This window comes from Diorhabda sublineata, chromosome 1 (genome assembly GCF_026230105.1).
Source record: "Diorhabda sublineata isolate icDioSubl1.1 chromosome 1, icDioSubl1.1, whole genome shotgun sequence".
In the NCBI taxonomy this organism is placed as follows: Eukaryota; Metazoa; Arthropoda; class Insecta; order Coleoptera; family Chrysomelidae; genus Diorhabda; species Diorhabda sublineata.
In genome coordinates this window covers 39,200,411-39,226,124 of record NC_079474.1, presented here as the reverse complement: position 1 = coordinate 39,226,124, position 25,714 = coordinate 39,200,411, and the positions used below count along the sequence as shown (strand labels likewise).

The 25,714-nt window shown below is 31.6% G+C and overlaps 2 protein-coding genes across 3 annotated transcripts; one reads left to right on the top strand and one right to left on the bottom strand.

Moving 5' to 3' along the window:
* Positions 1–481: 481 nt before the first annotated feature.
* On the top strand, positions 482–21,293 carry LOC130442307 (sodium-dependent nutrient amino acid transporter 1-like). Of its 2 annotated transcripts, none has more exons than XM_056776348.1 (11): positions 482–682; positions 8,251–8,518; positions 8,587–8,824; positions 10,534–10,804; positions 12,217–12,320; positions 14,683–14,875; positions 15,262–15,438; positions 17,592–17,691; positions 17,740–17,919; positions 20,024–20,118; positions 21,082–21,293. In XM_056776348.1, exons 1-11 carry the CDS (start codon positions 584–586, stop codon positions 21,235–21,237), a joined length of 1,881 nt encoding a protein of 626 aa, XP_056632326.1. In that variant the 5' UTR covers positions 482–583; the 3' UTR covers positions 21,238–21,293. The 2 variants fall into 2 exon arrangements, with proteins under 2 accessions (XP_056632326.1, XP_056632327.1); XM_056776349.1 differs by lacking the exon at positions 482–682 and adding an exon at positions 2,741–2,818.
* A 783-nt stretch (positions 21,294–22,076) lies between these two features.
* LOC130442333 (uncharacterized) lies at positions 22,077–25,165 on the bottom strand. The gene is made up of 5 exons (XM_056776355.1): positions 24,782–25,165; positions 24,548–24,681; positions 24,404–24,495; positions 23,940–24,156; positions 22,077–22,696 (listed from the first exon to the last, which is right to left on the bottom strand). Exons 1-5 carry the CDS (start codon positions 24,916–24,918, stop codon positions 22,290–22,292), a joined length of 987 nt encoding a protein of 328 aa, XP_056632333.1. The 5' UTR covers positions 24,919–25,165; the 3' UTR covers positions 22,077–22,289.
* Between the last annotated feature and the right edge of the window lie 549 nt (positions 25,166–25,714).

The following is a 25,714-nucleotide window of genomic DNA, read 5'->3' as shown; positions in this document are numbered from 1 at the left end:
ACAAAAACACGCGCACGAGATAGAGAATGTCCCCATAGGCCTCTTGCAACAATTTATAGCAGTCAGTCGAAGTTTTTTTCAATGTAACGAAATTTGAGATTGATACGTTGCTTCTGTTTTTTGTCACACAAGGTTTTCGGTACGAGAAAAAACACTCGTTCTTTTCAAACCGCTACTGCACAAATACAATAATAGTAACGGAAACATGTTTTGGTATGTGCATAGACAAGATATCTGGATACGCAACGCACTACTCGTTTTTTACCCCAACCGTCTAGGGCACCCTCTAGGCGCGCAGTTCCGTTATTTAATAGCCAGACCTCGTACTAGCTTTTTAACGTAATGTAGATACAAATGTAATATTTGTAGATGCATGACGAGTTTTATAAGTTTAATACATAAAATCAACAAACTATATGATATTTAGTTCTCTATAGAAATCGCTTTAGAATTTAAAACAAAGCAATGACTTGAACCGTAATCCTTTTAGCATAAGAATTCAGTTTTATTAATTACAAATACAGCTTTATGTCTCCATTCATTCAAAGTAAATAAGCTTTATGATTCTATAGTAATATTCGAAATGCTATTATTAGTATATTCATGCAGCGTTACTGTATCAAGAAAGATAATTATGAAGACGCAAAATAATGGTTCAGTTACGGAAAGTAATAATTTTGAAGTAAGTTTTTCGAGCAAAATTACGACTAAAAAATTTATGTTCAAAACTGTTTGGTACGTTGTAATTAGCGTCCTCTAGGAGAAAAAAAGAAGCTACCACTTTTTAAATAAATGGAACAAACACAAATTTCATTAGAGGAACAGTGTCATTATATTCATATTTATTTAAAATTATATTTGATTCTACAATTATTGTTACATCTATTATCAGTTTACCGTCTTCTCTATAGATAGGGGAGCCTTTCTTAGAAATTTTCACACAGAAAAAATTTAAATAAATCACATATGTACCTTAGAGCAACTCTCTTGTACCTCAAAACGCACAGTAAAGAAAATAACCGATTTAAAAAACGAGTTTATTAAGAACTTAAGAATTGTAAAAACTCTACATCAAAACAAATTTTTTTCTTTTATAAAAAATCTCTTCTAAATAATAAAAATCTTATTTTTTCAAACAAAATTCACACTCACACTTCCGCAAAAATAGCACTTATCATCTGCACTATCTTCGTCATCTATTGACACATAAGAAACACTATTTTCACTTTCGGAAGAGGTCTCCACTAACTGATATTTTTTTGCAGCTTTTGGTTCAATTTCTTTGAACGACAAAACTTTTGGAGTTAAATTTTTTCCCACATTCAGATCTTTTGTTACCAATTTTATTTTTTTGCTCTTATTTCTTCATCCTTCTCTAGGGTGCCGGTTGCTATCATTGTTTTTCCGGTCTTTCTCCCTTTCCTTGTGTTTTCTTGGCTAGTGCTTTTGGAAACAGCTATACTTCTTCTGGCGAAATAAATAGGAAGAAGAAAGTCAAGATGTGCATGTTTATCAGTAGTAGGAAGGTAGGGCTGTGGTACGTTATTTACCCAATCGCAATCCGTTACGTAAGAACCCATAAAGTCTTGATTTGAAAATATTTCCTGTCGTTTAACTCCAAATGGTGCAACTATTAAACTCATCTCATCTAAATTTCAAATCCGGCTCGCACTAATTGTTCCAAATCGGTTGTGAATATCTTTTATCTTGTCAAAAAAATGTTGTACATTAAATCTATTAGAAATTGTCGTTCTGTTCAGACTTTGTGCCTCGGATTTTCGAATTAATAGTGTTTTGATGCCTTTTAAGATATCCGCGCATCCACTCCTGACCAGCAAGTTGTTCTGCATCCCATTTAACATTTCTTTTTATTGTCCATAGAAAATTCATAATGTCTTACGCATTTCTTAGTTAAGACATATTGCATTAAAGCAATTTTTTTAATATATTCTGCTAAGAAATTTATTACAAACAACATCTAAGGCCTCTTTTAAGGTACTAGGATTTACTGGATCTCTCTTCTTCCAGTCTTACTTCGTGACATAACAATCTCTGCAAAAAAACCAACCTTTGTCCAATCAATTAATTTTATAGCTTACAGGTTATGTTCAAAATGCAAAAAAATCTCATTCAAATATTCTCAAAATATTCACTTTAAAGACACTTTTTTCGCATTACTGCTACAAAGCGCAGCCGATTCACTGCAGAATACAGCTATGAAGATTAAATAGAGTTGCCAATTAAATAATTTATGGATTGTTAGATGGAGGCACTGGTTTTAAATTTAAATCGTTTCAAGGTATACTATGTCCAAAATACAACAGTCCCCTCTAGGAATTTTCTTAAAGAAGTAGTAATTATTTTGTTAATTACGTCACTATAGAAAGGTGTGCATTCCGAATAAATTGTGAAGTAGTACAGAGTTTGCATCAGCTGAAATGTTCCGTGTACTGTGACAAAATGATTTAAATACTATTTGTTTATTAGACTGTATAATAAAATAAAGTGTTGCTTCATTCAGTTTACTTGAATGCAAAAAAATAAATTCAACTCGTAGATTTCAAACGATTATTTATCTAGTTTAATAAGATGTTAAATTTTTAGTATGAGCGAAATTATATGTTCTTACCAAATATTTAATATGTGTATTAAGGGTATTAGGTAAATTTTTTAATCTAGACATGTAATTACACGCAGATAAACGTTAATTTACCCCCCACTATACAGCAATAAAATTCATTTTAATCTGCAACCACTATTCAACCAGATCAGTGTCGAATTTGGTGATACAATTATAGAAATGGATAATAAAGCTACAGTAAGTACAATTGAATTCCATTGACACTGTACAAACTAAAAAATTCATAAGGTGATTGTCTGAATTAAATTATGGTGGTTCCTTTTTTGACTGTGGTCTTATGTACGGAATTCATCGGATTACTTCCTCAGTTTTTATGAGCTCTTCCAGTAAGACTGCAATTATTCACAATATAATCCATGTGTTTGGTAAAAACTTTGAGATTCGTGCGGCTTTTAAGCCACTTTTTATTTATTTTCATGACTTGCACTTATCGAGGATAGTGATGTAAACCACAAGCCTCTAAATCATAAAAAAAATAATCATAAGTGCTAATAAAGTTGTGTGTACAAAAATGAGTTGCATCAAAAATTCCTCAAGAACCATCGTTTTGCTTTACTTGCTCGCTAGTTATGACATCCTATTGGATTTGTAAGGAGTGAAATTTACTCGAGCGCGTCAAATATTCAGATAGAATATATTCTAAAAATGTTTCTATTGAAAAGATTGTAGATCCAGATCGGAGCATGTTAAATTTTTAAGCAAATGGTTTGAATTCATTATTATTCGTATATTTCAAAAATATGATGACGTATGTATATCTTAAGTTATCATTTACATTATCTATTGTATCTCTTTCTTTGCTTTGAAAGGTGCTTTTTATTTCCAGCTGATCTGTTAATCCCACTCCTTTCGAGAAGATGGGTTGATTCTAGCTATCAAATGTCTTCATTTTCTATTTCATACGTCTCCAGATTTAGTGCTCTGGAGCTTCGTAGTCTCGCAGACTTTGAGGAAATGCAGATAGAGCACGATTCAATAAATCTCAGGTCTTATAAAGGTTTCATCCTCCCTATTGTTTGCTATTTCTTCTTCCTTCATTTCGATGTGTACCGGAACTCATTGTAGAATAACTCCGCTCTTTTTATCTAGCTCATTGAACTCATCTAGACATTCCCTAACCATTTTTTGACATTGAAACTTAGATCCCTAATGACTGCATGACAAAATTCTTATCTCCTGGTTGTAATAATTCTTTTTCTAATTGAACTGAATACTTTTTTCGAAAGCATATATTTTTCCTTGAAAAATGTTTGTTGTACTACTGAAGCTTTCAGAGTATTTGGTTCTGGGCCTGTACACTTCTATTCCAATTCTGTCTGCCGCTTTGGTATCGTCCGTGTACCGTTTGATGAGATTTCTGTTCATTTCTAATTTATTTTTTTGATTTAGTTTACTTCTTATTGTTAAAGTATGAGTAGAAAGTAATATGGATTTGACAACTAAAGAAGAAAATTGGTAAATTTTCTATATTTCTTTCAATAGAAACTTAAAGAACTAAGTAGCAAAATCAAAATATTTGATGTATCAGTAGATACATTATTGAATCTTTTTGATGAAGATTTCAGTAACTGTTATTGTTATTTCCTGTTGTTTCTTGATTTCATTCTCAATTCAAACAACCCCACAGTAAAGTATCACTACTCCTTATTAAGCGACTTGGAAATGTCAGTTTCAGTGCATCGAAATATTAACAGCCATTCACATATTCATCAAATAGGGCGAAGTTCAGCTTACGGTTCACTGTTACAGTGTATAGTGTACTAAAATTGAAAACAGAGAGTTTAAAAGAGTTTTGTCAATTTTCAGTAGATGAGGATTGAGAGAAAAACAACTTTCAACATCATTCTGATAAACAAAGGAACATATCTGTCATAACTGGAAAGTTTATTTTTCTAATTTATGGATCTAGCAAAGGGATTATACGTATATATCATTATGTTATGTATTCATTTTATCACAATCAATAAACAGTTTATTTATATTTATTTAGTAAAGAGTAAAACTTTATTTAATCCCTTTACATCATATGTGTTTTTTTTCAGATGTAGGAGTAATAAAATAATGTTAAAATATTTTTCAATGCTATTAACACATGAAGCACTTTTTTTTTCATAAATAGTGTAAAAGTAGTTATTTATGTAACTAGTTATGAAAAGACTGATATTGTTTAAAAAGCGTAGTATTTGCCAAAACGAGCGCCAGCGAGTTTAACATTATCGCATAACGTGTTTACGTACAACGATTGATCTAATTCCAGACTTTTATAATATTTAATGCAATCTTCAATTACAATGAAAATAATGTTGTGGACTCATATGGCGTTAGAAGTATTATCACTATGGAAGCAAATAAAGAATTGTCAGAATAAGTCAAAACAAGACAGAAGTAATTACTTGAATGAAATGTCTTCAGATAGCGAATCAGACATTCCATATGAAGTAAGAGAGTCTGTAAATGCTGCAATGGGTAGCTGAATACCTGAAAATCAAGAACTGAATAAATAAAATAAACTAAATACGCCCTGATCTATCAAAAAAGAACATAAACGAAAAGGTACTCTTGCCTATTTTGAAAATTTATAAAACAATAAAAGCGTCGACTTTGTGGACAACATATTCAATGTTGAGATCTTAACTCATCGTGCGCAAAAATGTCGATAACAAGAAATACACTATGCTTTTGTCTTGGTGATTTTGATGAAAGAGAATGTAGAAGGATTTATAAAAGAGGCTAAAGACGAAATATTTCTATTTGCAAAAGTACGACTCAATTTACGTTATATTTATAATTTATTAATAAATAAATCTGTTCCTTAGGTCATAATGATACTAGGGATTGCGGGACCTTCAGAAACGCTGAACTGATATTCCTACGAGAAGACGTATTTGATGAAGGCACCTTTTTGAAAATTACAATTTCAGAAAGCAAACCACTCGTTATTCGCGAATTTGTGGTCACTGCTGGAAATATTGCTGGTGTCAATCTTGTTGGCCTCTCAAAAGTATAGAAATATTAGACCACCTGCTGTAAAACACAACAGATTTTTTGTGCGATATTATAATGGAAAATGTGGCATACAATCCGTGGACATGAATACCATTAAAATTACCAACAAAGATTGCTCAGTACCTGGGTGTACCTAATGTTAAAGGATATTGTTTCAGACGCTCGTCATCGTGTCTCCTGGCAGACTCAGGAGCGGACATTCTGAAAATAAAACAGCACGGAGGATGGAAATCCAACAGTATATCAGCTGAAGGCTACGTTGAGAGTTCATTAGAAAATAAGAGAAGAATTTCAGAAAACATGTATGCCAAACTCCTGGCATGTAATATCACAACTTCAAATGAAATTAATAATTGAAATAATAGATATATGAAGTTTATGAAAAAAGTTTCATAATTTCAGGGAGTGACTTAAAGTGTCACATTTGAGAGCAGAATTAGATACATATACTGATAGCGCTTTAAATTGTTCAGACTTTGAGAAATTAGAGTCGTCTACTATTTCCAGGATACGATTCAAAAATGTATTTACATTCACCCAATCATAAATATTGTTGAAACAACCAATAAGAATAAAAAAATTTGATAAATAAGGGTAGTGTGTGACATCAAGTGTAATTCTCCACCAAGGACTTGTTTCTAAAAGTTAATCCCATCAAATGATAAAGTCAACCATTCTACAGAATAAACATAGAAATATACAAGAATTTTATAGCCTATAAAATCGTTTATTTGGCAATGGCTGTGAGGAAAGTTATTCATCTTAAATCCACAAAGAATTGGTGGATACATTGAGGTAATCTGCAGTATCATATACAGCTACAATCGGTAACACACACAAATTTAAACAAAAAGTCCATCTTGTATTGCAAGATTCATGTGTGCTTATGAGGCGAAGAGTTGAAAATCGTTAACCCTTCTTACCATGTGGTACCTAATTTACTCACTGCAGGACTGAACAAGAACAAATTATCTGCACGATGGGTACAACAAATGTTAATAGATGCAGGAAAAGAAATATTTCGTTATGATTAGTAACAATGGATGAGTCATGAGTCATTGAGCAATCACTATGATGTTCACCACCACCGAAAACATTTAATATGCAGCTTTCAGCAGAAAAAGTCGTGCTAACAGTATTTTGGGAATACGGTTAGGCGTAATGTTAGTAGAATAATTTTAGGATCCACAGTTACAGGTGCTCATCATTCCAATGGAGATTCAAAAGTACGTGAGGCAATAAAAGAAAAACGCCGAGGAGAGTTGGTCGATGGTTCTGTCTTGCATCAGAATAACGCACCTAGGCACAGGTCTGCCATTGCAACAACCGTGATAAATTAGGTAGGCTTCGAGTTATTGGAGCATCCGCCATACTTTCCAGATTTGGCCTCCAGTGATTACCTGCTGTTCCAAAATTTAAAAACAGTTGCGTGGTAATCGATTTCCTTCGGATAATGAAGTTGAAGAGTCTTTCTTCGTCGTTGAGAAAATGTGTTAGCCTTAATGAAAAATAAAATTGGATCGGGGACGTATGAGGCCCTCTTATGTTGAATATACTAAGTATGTTTCGTAGTTTTCGCATCTCGACATGTTCATTTACTAAAGTTAGTTAATATCTACTAGACAATTGTTATACCTGTTATACCTCCCAATCCAAATTTTAAGTAGAAAACAATCGATTCGTTTCATATATAGTGTTTCTTAGATTAACATCTTATGTGGTTTTATTTAAATGCAGCGGTAGAGTTTCGTCCGCCCTGTGCAGTGCAGTTTTGGAAAATGTGATGTTATATTAAAAAGGCCTGTAAATTAGCCATAAAAGTCAACTCCATTCTTGGACTATTCTACTAGGCATAAGGTTGCTTCATTTGCACGTCACATGAGCTCGACTGCAGATGTTTTGGTAGATTTTTTTTAAACTATCCAGTGAGTTTTTCTCTAGTTTTTTCACAATATTATGGATCACTCCAGCTATCAATAATGTAGAATTGTATTTTCTTTCCTCTAGAAGTGCTTGAAGCATTTTTCTTTTGGTTGTGCGTGCGTGTCTGTTTCTTTAAATGAATCTGTTTTCGATTGAGACTTCAAAAGCTTCGCGGAAATATACCAGATTATTTCCACAGATCTCTCCTTATAATCGGTGCCATTAGCGTGCTCCATACTGAAAGCCTAGCTTCATTCGAGGTATCGCAAACTGTCCAAAAAGTGCTTCTAAATGCATTTCTGTATTTTTATACTGTTTAGAGACGTTCAAGATCGAATTTTTTCGCTCATTTCTGGAATGAAAGTTATTCCGAAGCAATTCGTTACGATTTTAAGACGTTTTTTGACTTATTAAGAAACTTGAAAAAGTGGTTATTATCATAACACTCATTGCTAGACACACGGGAAAACCGAGATACTTAAACCGTATCGCTTATCAATACGCCTTGACTATGACCAATTTGTAATTTCTGTTTGCTAATTTTATTATTAATTATATAATCTACATTATACAAGGTAACTTAACTGAATTGAATGTTTTAATTAGTTGAAAATTACATGGTAAAAATAATTCATTAATTTTCACAAACGATTTATCTATATATCTTTATATTTATTTAGGATGATGATAATAAATTAACTGAAAGATCTCAATGGGGTAACGAGCTGGAATTCTTGATGTCATGCATAGCAATGTCCGTAGGACTTGGAAATGTTTGGCGATTTCCATTTATAGCTAATGAGAATGGAGGTGGAGCTTTTCTTATACCGTATATTATCGTTTTGACGGTAATTGCAAGACCCATGTACTATATGGAAATGACTGTAGGACAGTTCACAAGTAGAGGACCAGTTAAAACGTATTCCAAACTGTCACCTGTACTTAAAGGTAATCTTCACAAATCGATAAATTTTTACAAATAATGGAAATAAACTATTTATTTTAATACTTTTCAGGCATAGGTATTACTCATATCATAGGATCAACTTGTGTTGCCTCATACTATTGCATCCTGATGGCAATCACATTATGTTATTTGATCAACTCCTTCACAAGTAACTTCCCATGGGCAACATGCTCTTCAGATTGGGATGAATATTTAAGACAACGAAATTTGACATGCGTCGATAATAAGAGTACATTATCAAATCATTCAGGAAGGAACACTATCAGCTCATCGGAATTATATTATCGGTAAAAAGATATTATTACCCTATACAAAATTAGCTAAAAATGAATTAATTTAAATAGTTACAAGGAGCAATGTGCTAAAAATCAATGCAATAACAATTTTGGAAAAGAAGTTGTCTGCATAATTTTGCATACATCATACATATCTCATGAACAGTTGCATAACCTGGGTATCAGTCAATAAACCATAGCTACCAAACACATCTTTTAACAGAAGCCTGTGCTACAATAAACCTAATACTTAATTATTTCCTGGTTTTGAGTAGGGATTTAAAGGCTATAGCTTGTAGTGTGCCGTTAAGGATTTGTTGGATAGTTCCCAGGCTACAGTTTTTCATGTTTACACGGACATAAAACTACGTCAAATTACAAGACAATTGTACTTCCGATAAGAGCTTTGACATGAGCTTTGTTATTATTGATCATAAATGTCACGAATTATACATGAGCTGCTTTTTAGTAGCTTCAAATTCTGATTAATAACACAGGTCAAAAAATTATTTTTATAAAGCTAATTTCTTCCGAATAATAAAATGGTCAAAAAGTCCTAATACTGGCCACTTTTCAATAACATGTTTCTCAGATCCTCTTTTATTTCCAGTTAGTAAAATGTTTGAAGCGATATCACATTGGGTTATATTCATAAGCAGAAAGATTTTGTGGTATCGGTTATTTATTCTTCAATTCCTTAAGTTTTAAAGTAAATATTCCGTCTAGTCAAAGAAACGATAAAAATGGCAATTGCGCCTTAGAAGTTTAAAGCTAGAAATTTCAAATTCTATAATTTTCGTACACTTGCAAAAGATTAACCACGGGTATTTTTTCAATATTCGTATTACATTAAAGGAGGATTAATTTAGCAACCCTCATTTATTTTCATATCAAAAAATTTTTTCAAAATGAAGTTTAATGAAATAAAATAATAACTTCTTTATTTGAAAATATTTTTTATTCTTATTTTTTTTCCAAAACCAATAGCTGCAGAGAAAAAGAATAAACACCATAATTTATAATTTTTTCAATAAATTCAGTGGAAAACAGTAAAGATGTAATATGTGAAAAAAAAATACCCTTAGTTAGTCCTCTGCGAGTGCAAGGAAATTACTAAATTTCAAGTTTCTAGCATTACCGAAATTTTAGAAGAAAAAATAGCAACTCAATTTTAAACACCAACTTTTAAGGGTGATATCTTGTAAAGGGATGTGCTGAATAAATTTTGATACAGGAAAGACTGTCACATGAATGAGAAACACCCTTTATATAATAAATCGCTTGGTTGCCCATTGTCATTTGAAATTCATTTTCTTCATTCCTGTTCATATCTTTTTTCTGAAAATTTGGGAGCTGTTAGTGACGAGTAGAGTGAAAGGTTTCACCAAAATATCAGAATAATCAAAATTCGTTATTAAAGGCCATGGGATCCGGCCATGATGAAAAAGGAAATGTATTACAAATAAATATATTTCATTTGTTTTATTAGTTTAATATCAATTATACAAGTACAGTCGATACGAAATGTTTAAAAAGTTGTAAAGTCATTTTACAAAATAAATATTAAACGTAATGAACAACCTTACGTGTTACAGCTATTTTTTGGCCATTTTCGTTTTTAGATTGTATTACGGTATGCTATTCAATTTTATGTTACAACAAAAAAAATTTGATAAATATTAGTGAGACTTTCAAGTTTGTTTAATTTGTTTTTGTTTTAGGAGAGAAATTCTAAAACAAAAAGATGATATAAGTGATGGTATTGGTTTCCCTGATTGGAAATTAACTTTATTCCTATTATTATCCTGGTTCATTACATTTTTAATATCATCTAGAGGTGTGAGAAGTTCGGGTAAAGCTGCCTACTTCTTGGCTATCTTTCCTTATGTAATTATGTTAACCCTATTAGTCAGAGCTGTAACTTTACCTGGAGCATTAGACGGAATGTTATATTTTATAGAAACTGATTTTTCAAAATTGCTGGAGGCTAAAGTAAGTAACTACAATTAGAACACAATATTGTCTGGAGTATTTGTGACTCTATTGGACTAACGAGAATGTGCTATAACAATTCTTCTTCTACTAATAGGAACATTCCTGTTAATTTGCAGTTTTTGTTGTAAACTATAGATTTTCATTCATCCGTTGTTTTAATAGTCTATTCGGTCTTCAGCTGTTTATTTTTACATGAATATGCGTGCAAATCTGTCCACACTAATTCTGTCAATGTGTCTATTCCACCTGTTTATGTTTTCCACTTTACTTTGCTCTCGTATGCTCTGCTGTTCTACTACTCTGCTACTAAACGTGCTCTTATTTTTGTGATTTTTTCATATCTGAGTAGTTTATCGGCGTAATTATAATAAACTTCATTTTTCCAGTCATGATTAGGCTTCTGCACACTTTTGCATGCATATACACGTGATCCCCACTCTCAGAACCCTTCAAGCGGATTCACACCAACGGGCACAGTCAGATCAGGTCACAGTCAGAGACAGTCAAGTCAAGATCGCTGCCTCGAGATCTCAATAAGAGTGTTCTCACTGGCGGACACTACCGTACCGCGCAGCGATCTTGACATGACTGTCTCTGACCGTGACCTGATCTGACTGTGCCCGTTGGTGTGAATCCGCCTTTACAATTCATAATAGCTGAGATCTCAGCTAGTTCACAATACTGAAGTAATTTACCTGGACCTGGATAAGTTGACGTATTAATACTGTTTCACTTAGTAGAAGTTAATTCCAATAAATTTATGTTGTCTTTTAAACCAGGAGTCGCGAAGAAAGAGTAAACATAAGAATAACTCATCTTATTATACTATAACATAAAAAATATTCCGAATATTTCGATTTTGAAATGAACAAACTGGACAAACCATGGTTCTCATCTTTAAGTTCTATGTAGTCTTTATGGTTGTGGAATAAAAAAACTTCCAGGTTAAGACTATGGTATTTCTAATTATTTTGATGATTTTTACTCTTGGGAAGTAGATGCTAAGGGTTTTAATTGAAACCAGACGTGGAGATATTCAGACTGTCTAAGAAATATCCTGTTTTACGCAATAAGAATCTCCCTGAGCTATGACAATGATGTTGTCTCATTCACAGTATAACAGTAAAACTGAATAGGAGGGTAATACATCTATTCCGGAGTTATTTTTGCCAAACAACTGTTAGCCTCTTAAACACCAATGGTAACAAATACAACATGCAGAATTCGAAAGAGCAAGTCGTTACCATTTTGGAGTGAAGATGAAAAACTGGTGTAAAGTTATATGATCGCGTAACTTCTTATATTCATCGGCTTAAAAAAATACAAACCAATTGATTGCCGCCTTTTTAATCACAGATGTAAAAGAAGTTTGAAAATGCATCTAATAGAATAACTTTATATTGGTCTAGGTTTGGTATGCAGCAGTCACTCAGTGTTTCTTTTCATTAAATATTGGATTTGGAAACATAATTACTCTTGCATCGTATAATAAATTCAATCATAACATAAATCGGTGAGTACAAATAAAAGTTATTAATTTTTTCTCTATAGACAAGTATTTCGACAATACACATGTGCCAGAATTGAAAAAAAAATTAATATCGCTGGTGAGACACATTAGTTAAGTGCAATTTTTGTTCATGTGAAGTGAAGACTGGAAGCACAATTTGACATACTTAATATATTTGTCAACTAAAAACACATATTTCACCTTCAAATTTTGAAATATCAAATCTGTTAATTATTTTTACAACGTTTGCGCCACACCTGGTACTAAAATAGGTTTTCATTTAAGGCTCTCACAATTTTGAATCTTCTTTGAAAGTGGTTGTGAGTCATTTAAGGACGAGGAAGGTATTTAAAACAGATAAAGATGTGTAAAAATGAAACAAACTATTCCTCAACAAAAGTCCAATAACATTAATATGGTTATTGTTTTTGTTTTCGATTGTAGGAGCATAGTACGATCCGGGTACCAACAGAAACAACTATAAACCCCAAATATTACAAGGTAGTCTTAAAACGACAATATCCGGAAACGACTTTCTTCTTCATCATGATAACGTTCTGTGCCACAAATTGCCTGTTTTCGGCCGCCAAAAGTCTTCCATGCGACTCTGGGTCCCACCAAAAAATAAATTTTTTAAAAGAGAAACGTTGCAACACAAGTTCTGATGTTAAAAAGACCAAAACAGATCAGATGAAAGCCATTCGGAAATAAGTATTCCGAAAATGCATCCAAGTATTATTCCGCAATTGGTCTAAGTGCATTACTGATTCAGAGTTGTTAAAATTACAATATTCCTATTTTATGTCTGATTTCTCGCATGCCACAATAGAAAGAGCTAAACGTTGGTCCGTGAATTTTAGCTTGCGCCTTTTAAAGAAACTACATACATGTACCAAAATTTTTCCAATTTATTCCGTTAATTCTTTTGTTTGCTCAAAAAACGGTACCATCATATATACAACGCAACGTATGCCATCAGGCTTCAATATAAGCAACCTAATATATGAAGAGTCGTTGACACTTGAGGCACGATAATGGAAGATTATGTTTATAAAAGAGTTACGCCTTTTCTTACTTAACAAAAGCATACTAATGGAAACTTGAAAATGAAAAACTTATCCTCGATTTATCTGTATTGAAGGAATTACTTTTTGACAGACATGACTTGATGTTGATAAAGATTATTTTGAACATCTTATCAAATAATTATTTATACTTGTTGTTGATATTTAAACCGTAGTTGAGTCTCGATCCTTTATCATAGATTCAAACGAAATTTATTATGAAGACAATTGTTAAAAAGTATATTCCTTCACGATGTCTTGTTTTTTCATATTTGGCTACTTATGAGCAGTGGTGGATTTACAGATTTTCCGCCTCTAGGCTATTTATCTTTTGCCACTTCTACAACCTCTAAATTTCGATAGCTCGAAGTATTTATTTTTGTTTGTTTATTTTTGTTCAGAGTTTATTTTTTCCCTATGACATTACGCAATATGGCGGCCTTACTGAAATATTTAACCTACCTAGAAAATTTTTTAATTTTCAATAATTTTTTTCTCTAAAAATATTGATCAAAGAATTTAATAAAAGTTCTGTATAAACTATCCAAAACTATTTTATTCTCGAAACCCTATTTTTTTAATAACATTTTTTAAGGCCGTTGTCTTACACCATGACAAACTGTCTTTAGCAATAACATTTCTCCTTTATAATTTGAGAACTGAGGTTTGTGGAAGATCCTTGATTATTTTAACGGCAAAAAATTGTTAATTTTTATGCATTGATAAAAAAAATTATGAGATTGATTTGATAATTTACTAATTAGACCACCGATATTATTATTATCAATGAAAAATTATAACTAAATAATTTGTGAAAATAATTAAATTTCAATTATAATATCAGATCGCTGTTGCAATATTCTAGGAAATTATTATCAAAAGGGGGGCGCTTAATATGGTGCTAGACATTGCATACAATTTCTTGATTAAGATCTAAATATTGCCTGGATGAATAAATACATATACACCATACATATCTCTTGTAAACTAAACTAATTTCTAACTTCAAATTTCATTTAATATTTTATGATTGGTTAAAATGAACCTAAAAAAGATGAGTAAAGTAAATAGGAAATAAGTGGTCAGTCAATTATATCTGCGGCTACCTTGTTTTTTGAAGCCTGATGAAAAATGTGAACGATTTTTTTTTATTTTGTGAATCGAAAAGGCTACATCCTAATCAGCCTGTTGGTGAATCTACCACTGCTTATGAAATATGAGGACGGATCGGTTTTGAATAATCACCAAATCTATTTCCATATAAATCATATAGAATAATGTAATCATCTGATTTTATTTAGTGATGCTCTCATTGTAACAACTCTGGATACATTTACTTCTTTATTTTCTGGTATCACTATTTTTGGTATTCTGGGAAATCTAGCTCTTGAATTGGGTATTTCTCCAAGTGAAGTGGTTTCTCCTGGTGGAGGTGCCGGTATAGCTTTCATATCTTACCCAGATGCTCTCTCCAAGTTCACATTTGCACCTTGGGTACGTAAAAATGACTTTTATAGTTAGTATAGATTCACTATCTATTAGTTCCTGTACAATCATTTGCTGGTTATTGATATTTCACCTATTTTTTTCTAAGATCGATTACCAATTAAGGATAGAAACAATCAATAAATTGAGACAAAAGACAACACGACCAGCTAAAGTGTTACAATAAAACAATAATAGTTCTATTAACATTGTAACAAATTATATTTTATGGCTTTTCAAATACCACTGTGTATTTTTGAATAATATTCATGGAGAAAAATATTATCACCTATAAATAATAACGTCTAGACAAACCTTATAGATATTGATTTCCAACATATACAATGTATTTCTTTATTAAACAATATTAATGTTTATTACCATATTTATTTTAGTTGTTTGCTATTGCTTTTTTCGTCATGCTTTTCGTTTTGGGTATTGGAAGTTTGGCAGCCTTGCACGTAAATTTGAACAGCCTATTCAAAGACGCCTTTCCAAATCTAGCAGATTGGAAGATATCAGGTTGTACTGCTCTCTGCCTCTTTCTTGTTGGTCTTATCTATACCACACCGGTGAGTATTGCAATTTTAATTAAATTATTTCAATGCAGCGTTTTTCACAGTCATGACGGAGAAGAACCAAGACTCGTTCAAGATTTCTTCTATGAATTGATGTACATAAACTTTTTCTACCATAATAAAAGTATTAAGCAGAAATTTCTTTATCAAAATAGGAGACGCAAGCCAAATTAATTTAGAATTAATTTAATCTAGAAAAAATGTCTAGTATTGAAATCAAAAGTGACATTTTTTCAATGTATAATTAAAATTCAGTTTTCATTGAATACTTTCAATTGAAAAAAGTTCATACATATTATATAATTGGCATATTAAGAGAATGAACTAACTAGATTTTTCCATCATTAGAAATTCGAGCGTATTTTTTTTATATATATCAATGATATTGAGCCCGAAGTCAGAAAAACTAAAGTAAGTGCCATACTTTAGAGTCAGTTGTACAAGGGTTTACTTTTAAGTTCTCACAAAAAGTGGAACAGAAGCGAACAAGTTCCATTTTTGCTACGCTCAAACTAAATCTAGAAACATTCTTTCCTCTGTGTAAATGGGTATCTTAGAAACATGGTGTTGAAAGTCTTCAAAAGCTTCTTGTGGTGATGAAAATTGCTGTCCGCACATCTTTTGCTTGACACTAGGGAACGAGAAAAAGTTAGTAAGTGATAAATCGGGTGAATAAGGGTAATGATAAATCAATTCGATGTTTTTTCCCACAAACATTCAGTTGTTTGACGTGCTTTATAGGAGAAGATATTGTCTTGATGAAGAATGATGCAACTTTTTTTGTTCATGTTCATACAAAAGCTATTGTATTGGAGTCTGCGATATCACAAGAGCCGTCTCTATCTGTCTGTAAGTCAAATAACGATGTTCTTTAATCATGTTGCGCACAACATCCTTGCTTCTCGGAATGACAACCGACTTTGGTAGACCTTCTCAGCAATCATCACTGACGGACGACTATGACAAAATTCTACAAACCAATTGTTAACAATCTTCTCTTCATTATCATGAGCACTTCATTATCAAAAGTTGCACAAAGCAATTCTGTGCATTGTTGTTGATTTAGGCCTTTTTTAAAATCATAAAAAATCATGTAACGTAAGCCTTCACAGGTGATTTCCATTTTTGTACAAACTTGCTTCTTTCTAACGTTCACTATCAATAACTTAGTCAATTTCTATTTCCAACTTGTTTCACAATAACAAACGTCAATGTTCACAAATACAGTAGTGTCAAAAAATTTTTGATAAAAAAATAAGAAAGTAGAAAATTAATACTTAAATAGTCAACCAATAATATAGACACGTATATGAATTGGAACGAAGTCTTCGCCAACTAATTTATGAACGTGATTATTGTGGAATTGTGGCAATGAAGAACGAAAATGTACTCTTCTAAGTATATATTCCAGACTTTCGAAAAACTATGTATCCATAATCAGGGAATTTATTAATCGAGAATTGCGGTATTATAAATTTTCTAGGAAATATTAAGTTCATCTGATTCAAAAAACAATTTTCTAAATTTCGATAATTAATATTGTTGTATTACCGTAATTTCTCGATTAATTCCCTGATGGTGGATATATAGTATTCGAAAGCTTGGAATATATATTAAAAAGAGAATACATATCATTGGTGTTTCAATGCCACAATCCCACAATATCACTTTAAAATCAATTAAACAACTACTTTTTTGGCTAATGACTCGACGAAGATTGAATTACAACTTCTCTGAAGAGCATTTTCTTATTGGAAATGTGGCAAAATTAACATTAATATGTTCCAATCGTTCGGATACTTATGTTTCGAACGTCCGGGACTGAAATTGTGGTTAAATACAATATAAAAATATGCATAAATATAGAACAATCAGTTAAAATTCGGCGGTTATGTTATTTCTTCTAAAAACATTAAATTCATGGATTTCAAAATCCAATATTCAAATTGACGCTTGAAATATTTTGATAAAGACTGAAAGTAATCGAAATGTCAAAATTTTTATCGTCTCTCAAAAATTATGAAAAAACTTATTTTAAAACGGAAGAGGCCTAAAATTAAGACGATTCAGAAGCATAAGTTGAAAATCGTATTCATCTTTATACATCATTTTGGGTCAATTAGATATTATTTCTATTTCTATTACAGGGTGGACAATATGTTTTAGACCTAGCCGATTTTTTTGGAGGAACTTTCGTCATATTCACAGGAGCTCTCTGTGAAATTTTCGTGATTTTATATCTTTATGGTGAGCCGAAATATTGCAAACAGCAAATATGACCTAAATAATTTCTAGGTGTAGAAAATCTATGTATTGATTTGGAATTTATGACGAAGAGAATAGCGGGGCTATACTGGAGGATAACTTGGCTAGTTATACCAATTTTGCTTCTCATAATTTTTGTTTATTTTGTGGTTACGTTAGAACCTCTAGTTTATGGTATTGATAGTTTACCTGTACCCATAGGACTCAAAGGTAAGTATTCATAGAATAAAGAGAAAAAATTACTCGGAATTAGATTATGAAATATATGGAAGGCGGTTAAGAAATTCTTAGATCACCTACTGAAAGATTATTCATTGGCAAATTTAATTAAATTCACTGTCTTGTTTAAGCAGATTTATTCAAGTAAAACTGAAATCTTAGATATTTTTTAGCAGATAACCTACATATACCTTAATAAAATGCAACACTTACTTCTTAAATATGAAAATTTTGACTATTTCGTAAGTTTTAAACACTTTAAGTAATAAGCGCTTTTTAGCGCTTTAATTTATGAATACATCTTAACTTCGATTTGTCTTCTAATGAAGGTGAAGTTAATTAAAACTGATAGTTACTCACAAGTGTTTATTTACAAACCTCTGAATGACTGAATAACAGCTCAATTAATAACTTCAATAAATTCAAATATTTCATCAATGATGTGTAGTTGTACTCTTTGAAGGTTGAAATGAAAAAGTGTATCTTATGGTACGGATTGTTTAAGGACAAGAATGCGAAACTCACAAGGAAAGTTTGAAACCCACTAGCAATACGCTCAGTATGTACGCAAACAATTGAACTAAATTGAAAAACATATGCACACATATTCTACACGTGGCGTGGGGTGGCGTGGTGTGGCGTGTTGCTAGTGTATTTCGACCTTAAGTGTATGAAAATTGATAGGCTTAAGAGTATCGGATGTATGTATTGCGGTCCATGAGTTCTTGGCGTCATATAGTAAATAGAGTGTCTTCGCAAAAATCTTTATGAACGCTTGAGTGACAAGTCTCAACAAGCTTTACACAAAGCTTCAACTTATTTCTGCGATCCATTTTACTATCCTATAGCTCGAATACTTATGTATATAGCTCGAAATTTTTGACTAAGCAAGGATTAACTCCAACACCAATTAAAAATTGAATAAAGGTTATTTACGGTGATGTGTGACCATTACTTTCAACAATTAAAAATTGGAATAAGTTGTTTTGATGGGAACGAGAATCATTAGAAGATGACCCACGTGTGGGAGGGCCTGTAACGGTGAGTACACCAGAAAACACCAAATTAATGGAAGACATTGTTCTAAGTGACCGGCGCCTAAAAACAAAAGAAATTGCAGCACAGACGAGCCTTTCCAAAAAAGTGTTCTAAGGATCGTACGTGAGCATTTAAATATGACCAAAATTAATACAAGGTGGATACCTCGAATTCTCAGCACAGTGGAAAAGCAACGTCGAGTAGAATGTTGTAAGCGATTTTTAGAGTTTTGCCTCGAGGAACAAGAAAATAAAATCTGATCAATTGTACCGGGTGATGAAACTATGGTCTTTTACTATGATGCGATATCTAAAATAGACTTTATGGAGTAGCATCGGAAAGAAGAGCCCTTTTCAAAAAAGGTCACGAAAAGTACCAAAAAAATGATGGCTACAATGTGTTTGTACTGCGAGGGTATCCTTTTGATTTACTTTGAGGAATCAAATCCAACCGTAATCGCGGCATATGATTCTGACTTACTAACGCAGTTGTGTCAAAAAATTATCAAAAATAAGTTGCAATTTTTGGAACCGTTAGTGATATACTGATTTCACTACTACCACACCAACACTCACAATAATACTGTCTGACGCGTGTTTCGATAACTAAGTTATGGTCTTCAGAGACTGATGTATACCGCGGCAAAACCTGCAGAGTTGCGCTCTTGCTTTATGACAATGCTTCAATCCACAATTCTTTGCTTTCCAAGGCTACTATACACGCCCGTGGCTTCACAGAGATTGAACATTAACCTTATAGCCCTGATCTGATCGTCCGACTATTTTATGTTTGCAAAGGTGAAGGCGGAGTTAATCGGTAAAAGATTTAACAGCGACAATTACATTAAACAGGATATGTTCGAACATTTTATTTCTTAAAGATGCATCAAATTTTGATAGTGGCATAGAAGCTTTAGTTGACGTTCTGAAAAGTGTGAAATAGAAGGAGAATGTATTGAAACATAATCCCAGGTTTTTTATTTATGGCTTTTCATTCTAAATTAGGTTAATAACTCAATGTTTGCCATTGGCATAACTAATTTTTATTATTTTCATAGTATTTGGTTGGGGCATAGTGACTGTCATGGTAGTACAAATGATTGGATATTTACTCTATTACCTGTATAAAAATTGGAAATATTCAGGAATACAGGTAATTTTTTGTGATTATTGTTTATACGAAATGTACCTTTCATATTATTATAAGTGGTATATACCACTGGGCATTTCAGGTGTTAAGGGGAATATATATTCCCCTTAACACCTGAAATGCCCACTTTCAAGGCCGAATGACATGATGCAAGACAACATGCAATGTAATGAAAGACGCAATATTTCTCAAAATCTCGATTATCGATTTGGTGCCATTTTTTGGGTGCAAACTGCAATTCTGTCCATCAGGCTCCAAAAGCTAGACAGCAACAGATATCATTATTGCCAGTTATTCACTGACCACTTTTTTCTTGTTCATTTGACTTGAGGCCGCTTGATATGATGGAAGACACCGTGCAATGCAATGCGCAATATTTCTTGATCAAAAGCATGCGCAGATGATGTTCAGATGATTTTTTCAAGCCAGATTTCGCACTTGCAATTTTATCGATTAAGTGCCATTTTTATAGAGTCTAAGTTTCAATTTTATAGTTTTTTAAATGTTTCTTCATCTATATTCAACTAATTTTTTTATGTTTTCTCGTCTAATTCAAACTCCAAAAGCAAGGCAGAGGCAGATATAATTATTGCCAGTGTTCGAGGTTAGGAAATTGTTTACTTTCACTTTTAGAATTTTGATTAGTGGCAACCATAATGCAATAGTAAGAGACTTACATAATGCATAATAATCTTGCAAGGAATCGCATGCAATTTCTTTCATGTCTTACATCATGTCAAGCGGCCTTCACGCTTGCTGAAATTCCCGTTTCACTAACGTAGAACGCAGGCATTATAAACCTTTACATGGGCTGTAAAATTTGTACTTACATGTTGGCACCGTTTGTCAGTCACACTGAGGATTTTGTTCAATAAAATTTTAACTTTATGCAATCATTGTATATATACCACTTTTTATTTAAATTTTAACATCAGAGTTTTTGTTTTCCTAAAAATATGATTTTAGAAATTGACGAAAACATTTTCGACGGAAACTTATGGACCTGATGGTGTAGAGCGAACTAATGCATGGAAGGAGTTTAAACAAGAGAAAAAATTACAACAGAAAGCTCTAAACGATTCATTGATCAAAAGGAAATTGAAAATATTATTAGGAAAGTAACTAATATAATGCTCGAATAATTTTTGTATTATAATTATTACATACTATAAGAGTAACAGTTTTGTATTTTTTCGTAATTTGAAAACTTCACGTTCAAGACGTTCGACAAAGATTTTTACAAAATACTAATAACTGTTGCCAAAATTACATTAGGAAAATTAACAATTTATAGATTGGAAGAGTGTGAATGAATATGAATTGTTGCAAAAGGGTCAGCAGTAACCATGAATCCTTGAACTTAAACTATTATTCAATAAAAATAATTTTTCCTTTTAGTATTTCTATGTTCAAGTTTAAAATTATATTATAAAAAGCAGTAATGAACACCACTCCTGTGTTAGGTTAGTAGGAGTCGCCTGATACCCGTTCTGATACCTAAATTTAGTTTAAAGCTATAAATATATACATGTTCTATACTTCATGTTAATCCCCAGGTCATAACCATCTATTTAAAAGAATTACTAGTTGAGTACCTCATGATTCAACTCTGAGCACTAGAAAAATACAGACACCATTAACTTCCCTCTCCAATTTTGAAATTTTGTTGAGTATGTGAATCTCAAAGTTTTGATGCACATGTTGGATTTTTGATATGTTACTATTTTGGAATATCCCTGATGCTGACACCTTTTCATCATAGCGGAGTAGATATAGTGAAAGTTTTGTTTTACTCTAGTTAGTAATTGGTAACTGAAAATGATCATTTATCACTAAAAGAATACATCTAAAAAAAACAGTAATCTCCTGATATGGCTCTGGTAAAATTTTTCTTCCTCAAGACTCAAATTATCACTTCAAAGTACCAGGACCGGATTTTTTAGTTAGTTGGACATTTGGGATTTGTTTTTGTTAATTTTTTTTTTCAATTATTATTTCAACTGCAATAAATTTTATTTAAAAATAGCCTTAAACAAATGGAAACAATATTATTATGTATCGATTTCTCAACAAATTCATTTGTAATAATAATAACAGTTATAAAATATTCATAAATTTGAACAAATCAATCTAATTTTAAAACAATCACAGTTTATTTTTCAAGATGACATTTTTTAATCTTTCGATACAGCAATGGTTTCATTATCTTGATCTCGATTGTTGCTAGTTACAGAATATATTGTATAAGGTTTGTTGATTACAGGATGATAACCATGGAAACAGTCAATTTTAATTCCTTTTGTGTTATAATCTAAATATTTTTGAAGAAAAAATTTATTCAGTTCGTGAATATGAGGATGAACCATATATTCTGAAATGTCCATCCACTTCGATTCAACAATTTCTCGGTCACATTTTTTTATTTCATTAGTAAGTGCCTTCAAATGAACTATTGTATAAATATCTGAACAACCAAACATGCCCTTGTGGGTATGTCGAAGAGTCAAAACTGACTGGAATTCACCTCTGATATTCGTCTCTTCATATACTTCACGTATAGCAGCGTCAACAATATTTTCCCCTGAAATAATAATTATAATTTATAATATTTGAAAGTAATATGGGAAAAAATATTCACAATCCTAACTTTTTACTAGTTACATATGTCCCCCTTTCTAAATGTTGTTTCTATTAGGACCAATAAGTATACTAAAGTGTTTTATACATTATCTTCTGAATATTTGCACTGTTTCAAATGTAGCCCTTCTTTTATTTATTGAAGGGCAAATCTATGTTTAATACATCTGGGTTGAGTAATTAAAAGGAAAATAATCTAATTGTAAGCTTAACTTTTCCTACTAAACACTCTTCCTTGGCTTGAGATTCTTCCTCAGAGAGTGGTATTCAGTTAAAGTATATATAAAGCAGTTAGAAACTGAAAACAACTCAGACTTATTTACATTAAAGACAAGCAGTGGAGCTAATCTACGGAAAAACCAGAATGAATACAGCCCTAAACTGAGTTTCTGGTTGATGAAAAGTTTTTGGATTGAATTTTTCATTGCTGCTAAGCTCCATCTATCAATTGTAGAACAACGAATATAAGAAACGTGTCACCACAAATTTACCAAAATTAACTTTGATTTCCACCTTTGGTAAAACACTGAGGTTTTATTGAAATTTTTAAATGGAATGGCAATTCGACAACAAATAAATTTTTTTTAACTTGAACGTGATAATAAAAGAGAATAAATAAATAACGGAATATGAATGATATTTCAAGAAAAACTAACAGACAGGTTGGCATATTACTCAGTTTTCCATATTTTTTTTTAAATGTGTTACCCCACCTGCACCCTGCTTATCTCAAATAGACAACACTCAATCCCATGCCAGTGCTGATCAAAGATTGTTATACCAGTAACATCTTAATATATGTTCCCAAAACCCTAATAATATGAAGAATTAATTTGAAATATTAACAGTCATTTTAAATCAAGTAAGTAACCACAATTCCAGTATAAGTGAAATTATTAGTAGCTTGAATTTATTTGAAAAAATATTATTTTTGTCCTTAACTCAAGTACTGTCCAATTTTTCTCTTAAAATTTGAGTAAACCTTTCAAATTTATGGTTTAAAAAAGTGAGGATATTACTGAAGCAATCATAAATGATAAATGTTTGCAATGTATATTTGTTTTAAATTTGACTTGAAGATAATATTCAATATTACAAAATAAAAAAATCTATCATTTTTTATTAATAACATTAAAAATGAGATGAATACCAATTCGTATTTTTATTTGAATTAAAAAAAATCCTACCAGGTTCCACGTATCCTCCTGGCAGTTTATAGTGTGGCATATTCCCTGGATAATATTTTTCCTTGACAACTAGTACTTGGTTATTGTCATTACTAACAACAGCACCAACACCTAACATGGTATGGGCATAATTAGGAATATTACTTGTTTCAGTTGTAGATAACCATAACACCATCATTACATATTCTTCTTTGGCATGATGAAATTTAAATCCATTCTAAAAGCAATTAATATGTATACTGTATACTGAAAAAAAATAGTATACAAAATTGTTATTTAAAATTATAAATATATTAATTATTTTACATCTATTTGTTTTTAAACATACAAAAGGGATAAGGACTCAAATTATTCACAGATATTTACATTGAATTTATATAATTGAGTTTATAAATCATATTACTTCACAAAGTTTTCATACATTCTATGAACTATACAAATACTAGAACAAAAATAATACTAACTTTGACCAACACTGGAATCCAATCTGATTGATTTAGATGCACTTTAAACCAAATTCCTCTATGACCACTTTCTCTCCAATTTAAAAGAGAACCTTAAATTGTAAAACATATGGTAATTGAAGAGAAGATATGAAAATATCCTACCTTGTAATTTTTGAGAAAATTCTTGACTATTACTGCATTGTTCAGTTTGTGAATCGACAGTGATTCCTTTAAATCTATCCAATTTCCCGTTAAAAAGGTTTGTATTTGAAGAAGCCATCACATTTCTTGAAAATCTTAATTAAAATGTTGAGTTTATTAATGTTTCTTATGATAGTTCTAGGTTACAATAACTCTTTTCATGTTATCATTGCATAATTTATATTTGAAACTTACTTTTTAGATATATCTACATCTACCTCATTAGTTTTCCAAGGTCCATGAATATGTTTAATAACAATGGAACATAATCTGTTTAAAGGAAACTTTGATCTGCTCCCGATCGAGGTAACAAAACTTAATACATAAGACATGTAAACTGTCTTTTTTTCATTTTATTACTAGTTTGTATTATATTTAATTATACTTTGAAATAGAACATTTATTATTAAAAGTAGACCTTGAATTTTGAGTTCAATTTTTGTTGACCTCTTACGTATATATTTCCTTGTTATGACATATTGCTATTGGGCTTGAAGGTATTTCTGACGTTTGAATTTTGAATATATTGCGTAATTTCCACAAACGTGATCTGTGATCATTTGTGTAAAACTTCATGTTAGACCATTCACAGTGTTGCCACCAGCTTGTTTTATATAGAGGTGGAGCTGGTAACAAGAACGAGTCAGGTTATTCCAAAAAAGAGCACAAAAACTAAATTTATTGTAGATATATTATCTTTATAATTCTTAGATTATGGAAGAGATTCTAAGATATAACTCATCATCGGACCAAGGTTTGTATGTGCGAACCTTGCAAACATAGAAGATATCTAATTAGTTATATATTTGCAATAGGCGATACCTAGAAGAAAATCAAACTCAAATCCCTGGAAGTATAAAGTGAGAAATCATAAACAATGAGTCAGATTTCATAAAGAGAAGACAGGAAGTAAGTTGCTTTCGAACCACCTGTGGCAACGTTGACCATACAGTTGAATCAAAACGTTATTGCAGAAGTATCAAAGATTCTATATTCGTTTGGCTGTTTTTAGTAACTCCAAAAGAAGCGTTTCCAGTTTATCATAGTTGAAAATTATTTTTGATTAAGTTACAAAAAATGAAATGATTTCTATCCATTTCAAGAAATTGATTATTAATTTGAATTGTA

What these genes read in the sequence shown, in the direction of transcription:
- LOC130442307 (XM_056776348.1), top strand. Translation starts at nt 584, where the DNA reads ATGCTATTATTAGTATATTCATGCAGCGTTACTGTATCAAGAAAGATA. An exon ending in CAAAATTGCTGGAGGCTAAA is followed by an intron (nt 10,805 to 12,216) that starts GTAAGTAACTAC and finishes ATATTGGTCTAG; the next exon opens with GTTTGGTATGCAGCAGTCAC. An exon ending in TGTACCCATAGGACTCAAAG is followed by an intron (nt 17,920 to 20,023) that starts GTAAGTATTCAT and finishes TTATTTTCATAG; the next exon opens with TATTTGGTTGGGGCATAGTG.
- LOC130442333 (XM_056776355.1), bottom strand. Translation starts at nt 24,918, where the DNA reads ATGTCTTATGTATTAAGTTTTGTTACCTCGATCGGGAGCAGATCAAAG. An exon ending in GATGTAGATATATCTAAAAA is followed by an intron (nt 24,682 to 24,781) that starts GTAAGTTTCAAA and finishes ATTTTAATTAAG; the next exon opens with ATTTTCAAGAAATGTGATGG. An exon ending in AGGAGGATACGTGGAACCTG is followed by an intron (nt 22,697 to 23,939) that starts GTAGGATTTTTT and finishes TTATTATTTCAG; the next exon opens with GGGAAAATATTGTTGACGCT.